Below are 10,502 nucleotides of genomic sequence, written 5' to 3' on the forward strand. Positions count from 1 at the left end.
GTTTATTGCCAAACTGAGATGATTTCATGTCAAATTTTCCTCTCGTCTCAGGCACACAAGTCCCAGACAGTGCTTCTGCCTATGTATGTTTAGTCGTGCCATTGACTGGTAGTCAACAATCCTTTCCAGAAAATTCTTTTAATGACAGCGGTTCGGTTGATATTTGAAACAAAGCAATATTCGCATCGTGGACAAGTCAATTCTCAACTCACAAAAAATAAGCAAATTGACACAAACGCACCCACCATTGATTTAATAACACCAATATGGAATTATTATGTCAAGAAAGCATTTTATTTACCGAAACACGTTAACAATATTTCTAGAGTCAGACAGAGTTTAAATACAGACACACTACGGTTTGACTTAAATATCATGTTTTAGATAAGACTTAAAATGCCGGATTCCATTTCTCCTCTGTTGGGTCACAATCAAGCAAGGCCAACTTGAACGTCACGCCGCCACGTAGATGACGTCACCGCTCATGACGTCATCGACAGATTGTAGTTCTGAAATAAAATGTGATTTAAAATGAATTTCCATGATATATATGAGACAGTCTCTTACCTGAGTTTTGATTAGATGATTTTGAAAACTTCATTTTTTTACCCCGATGCCCGAATACAACTTCGCAAGTCTCCTGAAGTTCTTCCGGTATCAGTTTGTTTGCAGCGCGAGGATTTTCGAGCAATGCCGTTCCCACATTATCACCTGTGCCTGTAACATGTTGTAAGAGTAATAGAAAATGCCTGAAAGATCCTTTGTAAAATGACCCATGTTACAATATACATGGAAAGCAAATTAAAAGCCACACAAAAAACGCAACCGTGGTAAAAAATACGATAAATTGCTTGAAATGTTTGTTTTTTGAAAACTAAAATAGCGGAAACATTAGATAATCTCCTAGTCTGTAAGATTAAGTTTCACAAACCTCTACAATCTTCTTTAACCAAGTTGGCAAATTATAATTACCAAATAAACTAAAGGCAACATGCAATGCAGCTAGCATTTAAGATTCACATGCCGTTTTTAGGCCCATAAGATGAGGCAATTACAGGTGTAAAGTCTGCATGCTAGACTTCATAACAGTCGCGCTTGAAAAAAATACATTACGAAAAAAACGTGTTACCAAAACTTTTTTTTACTTTACACTACCACATGGAAAAAGGAAACTCAACAATATTACGATACAGAAAAAAATCAAACGTGTTGTTTGCCGCAAAATGTTTGTTTGATCATTACTTTTTACAAAAGGGTTTTTATTAAAGGAAAGTGCTTGAAGGAGGTAAAATGTAATACCTGAATACACAACCCACAGTTTTATGCGCAATAAAATAATTTATACTCTTGTACTTGTGGATCTTAATGCAAATTATCTGGTTTTCGAATAAAACAAGGCATAAATACAAAATATATATAGCATCAGTTCAATAAGCTTAAAAATGTACTACACAAACTGGTAATTCAGGAAAAGTTTATGTTAAAAAGACACAGATTTAGCTCATTTAATCATGAATTTTTTTTCCTTTCATGGCCATGTTTGAAAAAAAGGCAAAGTTAGACATTAAAATCTCCTCAAGAGAACCCTTGCAGGTAATCCTACCTTGAAATCCTACTGGTTAAAGGTAATTGTTGAATAGTTTTGAAAACACAACTGGTAATGGTCAAACAACATCTTAAAGTGAAGTGATCATAAACTAAAGCAATTGTTGGATCATTTTGTTTTGACTAAAAAAATGCAAAATTAAAAAAAAGAAACACAAAAACATGAGAACATTGCATTACAGTCGAACATTTTTGAACATAATTTTTTTTAACGTGTAAACAGAATCACTGGCACATTTTTTAACGTGTAAACAGAATCACTGGCACATTTTTTAACGTGTAAACAGAATCACTGGCACATTTTTTAACGTGTAAACAGAATCACTATGTTTCAAATTGCAACAGCAGTTGCACCGCAAACTGCTTGGTTAATTTCAAACTCCACTGTCCAAGCATCTGAAGTTGGTTCGTAAACTTCAACTGACTTCAGCATTCCATTTTTACCATTCCTGCAAATAAATATTTTCTTAACACTCAAGGTAAATACTAAAAATTGCAACAAAGCACAAAAGACTTACAGTATATATTGTCATGTGGAAAACATTAGAATTTGATGAGATAGAGTTTGAAAAAAGTTGTGAAACACTGATTTAAATCCCTTTTAAAAAGTTACATCATAAATCATTGATTCCAGTTTGTTGTGTTGTACAACAGAAGTAAAAAATGTCTAAACATTTACTTTTTGTTTCTTCCTATAGGTTTGTCTACTTAATTCTCACCCTCCAATAACATAGATTTTGTTTCCAATCACACCAGCAGATGGATGGTGACGTGCATGTTGAAGAGATGCAACAGTTTCCCATCTGTTCATTCTTGCCTCAAATTTTTCAACAGTTGACAAGCTACCATTATTATACCCACCTGGTAAAAAAAAACTGTATTCAAACATTTATTCTTTTAAAGTAGTAGTACACATAAACGTTGCTTTCACATATTTTGAGATTGATATTTTGTCTGCACCCTTCATGCCTCAAAGGTGATATATTCAACCAACAAAAAACTGAACACAAACAGTCAGTAATAATACAAAATATTTTTTGCCCCATCAATAATCATTACGGACATAGGGTTTAAAAACAAATTACCGATTGCATATATGTTTCCATTTAATTCACCGCAAGCTAACCCATTCCTTGCTTGATTGAGTGGTGCAATCTCATTCCATACATCACTCCTCACATCATAACGTTCACATGAAGACAATGATTTGTTGCCATCATAACCTCCAATGCAATAAAGTGAATCTGTAGGAATATGTCTGAAATTGTAGCTTTTCATTCTGAATGAAAGGAAGAAAGTTAATTTTTTTATAATTTTAAGAATTCCTGGCTTACTGATTTATGTCTCTCAAAAGACATTACATTAAAAAAATATCTAATATTCCAAATATTAGACAGCTGTTGGTATTGTTCACAGTACGCCAGGCCCATTAAAGGCGTCACACCGAATCAGCCGGTCACCAAGCATTCACCACCATATGGCAAGGCGTAGGCTAGAAAAATCTAGCCTGCGGTGGGAGTCGAACCCACGACAGGAGTCTTTCCGGGACTCGCGCTCTACCAACTGAGCTACGCAGGCTCAGTGGAGAATCCACCGAAAGTCGAATCACAAGCACCTTTGCCTGCCTCGTATGCTGCACATGTCAGCTTCGTAGTAGGGGATCGCCAGATTGACCAGTATTTATGTTCATCTTAACTGTTGGTATTGTAGGTTGGTTTCCCAAATAATATTGTGCAATTTACAAGCAATTTTATTCATAGAAAAATGTGTAACAAACAACTTATGTTCAGGCCAAAACCCAACTAATACAAAAAAGTGGTAGTTGACAGAAAGGTTGTCTTAAATAATCCCCCAAAGCTTCACAAATTATTTCAAATAGTGTTTACAAATGAAAAGGCCAGTTTGACCAAAATTTCAACCATGTGTTTAAAAAAACTCCAAAAAAAAAATCATACACACATAAGTTGCACTCCGTTTAAAACTATATTGCAAATGATTCAGTAAATTAAATAAATGTAAAATTTTCTGACAGGTTAGTTTCAATCAAAATCTAAACAAACAAATTCAAGCACAGCATTTTAGTAAATAGATGTATGGACATATTTTGTTGTTGTAAACAAATTTAATTTCACTTTCTCAAGTAACCTTCTAAAACAACAGTTCCATGGTAAGCTCGTGCATGTAACATGTTGCTTATTTTGGTCCACTTGTTGTTGTGGATGTGAAACTTTTCACAACTTGACAGTGTTGCATGACCATTCCGACCTCCAGTAACATAAATCTGATCTGTAAAATAAGCATGTGCGCATTGCAACAAATAACTTTTTTCCAGGACAAAAATGTAAAAATATAGAATGCCCTTTTTACTTTCAAACCTAAATAACATATTAAATCACTGCAATCATAAAACTAAACAAACTGTTTTACCAAATAGTTCCGAGATCCAATTGTTTTGATGAATAACAAAACAATTTTGCCAGGTTGCAAACTTAAAAAATCACTTTGATGGTGTTTAGTTGATCCAAATTCCCAATTTCCAAACATTATTTCCTATTTGTCACAGTTTTAAAGTTTTAATAAACACGGGTGTTTCAAATATTGTACACCAGAAAGCGACACATCCCCATGATTCCATTTTAGGCTTTGTGTACCAAAGGTAAAAGACATCAAAATTGCTGTTTAAAACACAAACAATCACATACTTTTAATCAATCCAGATCCACCTCCTATGCGACCTTCCAACATATCTGGCGTTGCAACCCATCCTGTTTGTTTATTCATGTCCAACATTTCACAACTTTTATAGGGATTTAAAATACACACAGAGTTACTCCCTCCAAAGATATGTAACTTATCTCCCACTTTTTGCAATGCCACATAACAACGCCCATGGTTTACGTGCTGTAAAACATATCTAACATGACAATGTTTTTTAATGAACAATATTGATTTCTATCAGTAAATGAGTTATGGACTTTGTGTTTAAATTTTGGCTTGCATATTGATAAACAATAGATATAAGTTGGTACTTTATTTTCAAAGACCTTTCATATGTGTACAAGTTGAACAGCAACACCTAATTACCATGAAATCAGTCTTCACCAGCAGAATTTCTCTGTACACCAGCAGAATTTATTTAAACTTTTTTGCCCTTTGTTTTAAATAAGTTTTAATTGCTGACACTGAATTAAATTAAATTTATTTTATATACTTGCACTTTGTCTACAAAATATCACTCTGAAAACCATAATTTGAACATTTTTTGTGCCAGATGTAAAATCTAAGTCCTAAAGATGGTTTCAAGAAAAGAAGTTTAAATGCTTCAGTTAACAGTTTCGTTATCGCAATTCTAAACGCTATAAATAAAAGTCATGCAAACACAATGCAATTATGGTAATTTTTAACAATGTAATTATAATTTTCATATTACCGTATGCATAAGCTTGTAAGAAACAGATGAACTTACTGGTCACTGCCTGGATTGTTTAGTGTTGACATCATAACACACATTCTTTCAATGAACCTTGACCACAATTAAAGCAAATTCACAAGAATTTCCACTAACAGAAACTGGGTTGTTGGACTTCAAAAAAGCTTCCACAAGAATATTACTGCATTTCAAACTATTCTTCACCATGCTCTAAGCGAATTTGATAGATACAAAAATAAACCAGTCAAAAAAGATACAGGGTTTCTGTGATTACCTTGTCTAAACAGCATTAAAATATCCAGTTACCATAAATAGTTTTATGAGGTGACAAAAACTTAAGCTAACTGACTTTAAACCCAAACAAATATTGCCTTAGATCAGTTTAATAAGATTTTTACTAAATTGGGTCACATTATTCAGAACAACAACAACAACAACAACAACATGGACTCTATGAACTCTCACTCCACAATCCGAGAACATTAAATTTAAAACATTGTTTTGCCTTGTTAAGGCAACCTAAGGGTGTAAGTCAGGGGTCGGCAACCTTTTTGGCGATGCGTGCCAATTTGCTTGTTATTTCTATGTGTTTATGACCTCACATGCCAACGTTTTTCCAAGTAATAGTTGTTCATGCCAGCAGATATGAATAATAAAGTGAAAGCAGAGTGTTTTGTGCATGTAAGGCTGAATTTTGAGACAATAGCATGGTAAAAACTATAAAAAGGCAATGAAACAGGTTAAATTGTTACTTTAATATAAACGCGCCAATCGGTTGGCGTGCCATGAAAAACCACCTCACGTGCCAACCTTGGCTGGTCAGAATTATTACCTAATATATTTATTACAAAACAATGTGTAAAGTATCTAAGAATAACAATGCCTTTGATAGGGTGAAATCAACAATTTTGGTGTTGAAATGACCCATAAATAAATTTTGAACTTTTTACAATAATTTTACTGAAAAAATACCTCTTTATAAACTTGAGACAGGAAATCTGAGCTCATTAAAGTTGGATCGAGTTGTGAGAAAAGATTCACAAACAATTCTTCACGCTGAAGACGATTATGATTCACCCATTGTACAATCCCAGTAAAAACAGCTTCTTCACAAGTCTACAAGGCACATGTATTTGTCACACACAAAAGTTAGATGCCTTTTTTCATAGTACTAAACCAGCCCTAAACTAAACTAGAAGGGTGGCTTAGCACATATTGCGCTTGCATATATACTATAACCTATTTTAAAACATTGATTTATTTCCTATGCTTATTTTGTATTGGGTCCCATACCATCTACTGTTTCATAACCTTAGTCGTTTCTGCAGGCAAAAACTCATGGGTCCCCATACATGCAAAGTTGTAGATAATGCAATTCAAGAGATAACCATGTGAAATTTGACCACTAGAGGTGTTTTGAGCAACAACCGTTAATGTTTCTGAGGTCATAAGGCTGTTAACAAGCCCCTAACTGTCATGGCGTAAAAACGTTCACCAAGCAACCCACCACAGAGCAACATATAACTGCTTGCCCTTGTAACACTATTGCGCCAAAGAAATCTTTCATTTGTGGTGCCCAGTAACACACAAATAAGGGCTTGTGGGGTAAATGTTAGGAGTACAGGGTTGAACACAACACTCGACACCTATAAATGGCATACTACATAAGAAATCCAAATTTCAGCCAATTCTGACACTGTTTAAAAACTCACCCATTTTAGGGGGCTAGCGGGGTAAATCCTGGGGTTATCAACAAAATGCGGCCCACGAACACTCAACAACAATTGTAGAATTTTGTCAGATTTTTATCTAATTATAATATTTTTTTCTTACTTTTCAAAGTGAAAGCTATTAACAGACATTTACAGAAATTTAATTTATATATAAAAATTCATATGTTATGAAAAGAAACGATAGTAATTAAACCGTTCCTCAAAGCAGTAAGTTTCAGTCAAGGGTGTACAGCCTGGCCGTACGGACGCAGAGACGAGTTTGTGCGACTGTAAACATGTTGATTAAAATATATGTTCTAGCGACCATGATGTAATTGAAATTCTTAGCCAAAAATTGTTATTTTTAAACTGCTTTAAGCCTAGCAGCCATATGCAACAGACTTTTTGTAGGCCTATTGTGTGCAAACAATGCAAAAAAGCAGGTACCAAAAGCATCACAGTATAGGTAATGAGGTAATATACTGATCGTTACACTAGGCAGCTCAATCTGTGCATAAATTGGAACTTAATCTGGGCTTTTGGGCGTCAATAAATTGTATATATATATGCAGGTTTTTTTTAGGTTTGGTTTGGGTGACCGCTAAGTAGTTTTAAGAGACCGCAAGTGTTTCATATAAATACCAAAAACTGTAGTTGTAGTTTCAAGTCCAAATTTTGGGATACCGATGGAGAAATTTGGCGGACCGTTTCAGGCCCCCAACACCTTAAAAAAACACTGTATATATGATATAAACCTATTTCCTTACATCTGCAATTTTAAAACAAAAACTAGAAGGGTGACTCAGCACATATTGCCATGGCACATACACTACGTACACTCTATTTAACAGGTCCCATATCAGTCACCGTCTTTTATAGCCTTAGTTGTTTCTGCAAGCAGAAACTCATGGGTCCCCCACACATGCAAAGTTGCAAATAATGCATTTTGCAAAAAAAAACTATGAAAAATTTTGGTGCTATTTGTTTAAACAAGACGATAAAAAGTCTGAAGACATAATCATGCTATATGAGGTACAACTATTCAAGTCACATTCAATTTGGCAATTGTTTGCAAAATTTAACCATTGCAGGAGTTAATGGGGTAAATGGTGGGGCTGCAGAACAAAACTCAACAATCAACACCTTAAAATAGAATATTATAAACAATTTCTAAATTTCATGACATTGTTTAAAAAGTTAACCCTTTTTAAGGGGCTAATGGGGTAACTGATCGGACTGCAGGGTAAAACGTCAAATTCGACACCTAAAAATGCCATATTGCACAAACTGTCAATATTTCATGCAACATGGTCAATGTTTAAAAATCACACCCACTTAGGGGTTACTGGGGTAAAGGTGGGGCTCACAGGGTAAAAAAGATCAATGGATGATGTATTTTATAAACCGTCTATATTTCATTAAATTTAGACTTTGTTTAAAAAATTAACCGTTTTTAGGGGGCCAGTTGGGTAAATATTGGGGCTACAGGGCGAAACACAACAATCGACACCTAATTATGGCACAAAAAACAAACTGTCCAAATTTCATCCAATTCGGACGCTGTTTAAAATTTTACCCATTTTAGGGGGCTGGTGGGGTAAATACTGGGGCTGCAGGGTGAAACACAACAATCGACACCTAATTATGGCACAAAGAACAAACTGTCCAAATTTCATCCAATTCGGACATTATTCAAAATTTTACCCATTTTAGGGGGCTGGTTGGGTAAATACTGGGGCTGCAGGGTGAAACACAATAATCGACACCTAACTATGGCACAAAGAACAAACTGTCCAAATTTCATCCAATTCGGACATTGTTCAAAATTTTACCCATTTTAGGGGGCTGGTGGGGTAAATACTGGGGTGATTAAGTCAAACAAACCAAACGGCACATCTACATAACCATATCTTAAATCTGTGAAAGTTTCATCCAAATCCAACAAAGATTTGTTGCCAAAAGTGCATGGACAAACTTCACGGCGGAAAAAAGAAAAAAAAAAGAAAAAAAAAAAACATAGTGAAATCAAGATGCGTCCCCTTCAGGGAAGGGGACCCATAACTAGCAGGGAATGGGTGGCTGTTGGTGAAATAAGGATCTGCAAAGAGGCCGTCGTAACGAAAAGGTTGTTGGCCCTGGTTTAAGTGCATAAAACTAGATTAAAAATCACATGCGGCCCTCGGCATAATTTCCTAACTGCAATGTGGGCCCTTGAACGCCATGAGTTTGATACCCCTAGTCTAAACTACATCAATGCAGTCAAGATTGTACACATGCTACACACATACCATGGGTCTCTGCTCAATAATGGCAGACATGTCATCAACATCAAGTTGCATGAAATCTTCTTGTTTCACAATTGTTGTAAAGTTTTCAGCAACTGTCTTGTCAGTTTTTGCAATTACATCATCAAGGTTGTACCGTTGAGCATAAGCACGGAGTTTCAAGCAATTATCCACAGATATAAATTCAAGAATACAAGTGTTGCAAAACGCCTTTAGATCTAAATCAATGAGGGCATATAAATTGTTAAGTAAATTTGGGCGATTACAAATGCCTTATACCTTTCATCTGTGTATATTCAGCATCTTCCAAAACTTCCATCACATTATCTTCAGTTACCTCCACATCACCCAAGTAAGCATAATCCAAAATATTTTCCAACCTTTTAGGTGGAATCTTGTCAACAGGCACCACATTGTCATATTTCTCTTTCATCTGTTAGTATAATTATTAAGCATTGTAAAATATACAGATGTGATTTTGTAAACTGATTATCACCACATATGTTTGGGCAGATGTTTTAATTTGAGTAAAGCTGAAAAACATGTTTTTTTAAAACATTGCTTCCATGTTTAATTTGAAAAAAATTTGACATCATAAAGATTTGCTAAATGTCAAGAGGATCAGCTATCAGTTGTTAGAAAGACCTCAAGTGGTACCTCAACGTCGAACATTGTCCGAAAATAATCTGATGCAGCACCAAGAATACTTTCATGAACTGAATAGTTTTTCCCTTCAGACTGTAGCACTCTGTCACAGTGTCGTTTTGCTCCTTTTCTATCTCTAAAATATTAAGGTGTTAAAAAGACATCATATAAAAATATCACATTAAAATAATACAAAAACATACCGATTTAAGTAGTCCAAAATATTATCTTTGTGTGTTCTTCTATGTTGTGCTGATGGTCTCATTGTGAAAATGATGATTTACAAAAAGCATGAATACAAAAGAGTTTTGACTAAAACCGTATTTAGTGCCTTACTAAAGTAAGCAATTAAAACACACAGGCCTATGTTTCTTAACAGATAGATGGAAGTAAATTTTTTTCTTAGCAAAGCCATAAAAATCGCTTGGTAAAGGTCGCAAATAAATTAGATATGGCTCTGATAATGAAAATATCCTTTATATTGTTTACAATTAGATGCAAAACATCATAAACATTAACCTTGAAATCTTGCACTAGTAACTTTCAATGGTTTGCAAACATCAAAACACACACCAAAAAGGCAATAAAACTTGGAAACACAACTAATTCCAATTGCAGATAACAAACCATTACTTTAACACATTTGTGACTTATACGTGAAAAATCGCACAGGTAACTAATTATTACACCAATTTTAAACTTATAAGCATACACACGTTATTGATATTTTATAAGGTGTGTATGCTTATAAGTTTGATTTTATGCGTTACTTCTTGCAACGTATAGATTATTTTTTCAGTAAAGCACTAATTAACGATTAATAAG

At 34.5% G+C, this 10,502-nt stretch overlaps 1 protein-coding gene and 1 non-coding gene across 2 annotated transcripts; both read right to left on the minus strand.

Moving 5' to 3' along the window:
* Positions 1-62: 62 nt before the first annotated feature.
* Positions 63-10,043, minus strand: LOC145222501 (kelch-like protein 12). The gene is made up of 12 exons (XM_080088637.1): positions 9,881-10,043; positions 9,690-9,813; positions 9,312-9,465; positions 9,036-9,250; positions 6,008-6,151; positions 5,129-5,245; positions 4,308-4,557; positions 3,751-3,891; positions 2,691-2,849; positions 2,325-2,466; positions 568-2,054; positions 63-509 (listed from the first exon to the last, which is right to left on the minus strand). The coding sequence occupies exons 1-11, from the start codon at positions 9,940-9,942 to the stop codon at positions 1,937-1,939; spliced, it is 1,626 nt and encodes a 541-aa protein (XP_079944763.1). The 5' UTR covers positions 9,943-10,043; the 3' UTR covers positions 63-509; positions 568-1,936.
* On the minus strand, positions 3,110-3,183 carry Trnas-gga (transfer RNA serine (anticodon GGA)). Its single transcript has one exon. It is a non-coding gene; the product is annotated as a tRNA-Ser (tRNA).
* Positions 10,044-10,502: the final 459 nt, after the last annotated feature.

This window comes from Phallusia mammillata, chromosome 4, assembly GCF_965637545.1.
Source record: "Phallusia mammillata chromosome 4, kaPhaMamm4.hap1.1, whole genome shotgun sequence".
NCBI lineage: Eukaryota > Metazoa > Chordata > Ascidiacea > Phlebobranchia > Ascidiidae > Phallusia > Phallusia mammillata.

Excerpts from the sequence above, each read along its gene's own strand:
- LOC145222501 (XM_080088637.1), bottom strand. The coding sequence starts at position 9,942 with ATGAGACCATCAGCACAACATAGAAGAACACACAAAGATAATATTTTG. Across the intron at positions 2,850-3,750 it reads TGGAACTGTTGTTTTAGAAG|ATTCACTTTATTGCATTGGA; the intron begins GTTACTTGAGAA and ends ATATTCCTACAG. Across the intron at positions 2,467-2,690 it reads TGGAAACATATATGCAATCG|GTGGGTATAATAATGGTAGC; the intron begins GTAATTTGTTTT and ends TTTTTTTACCAG.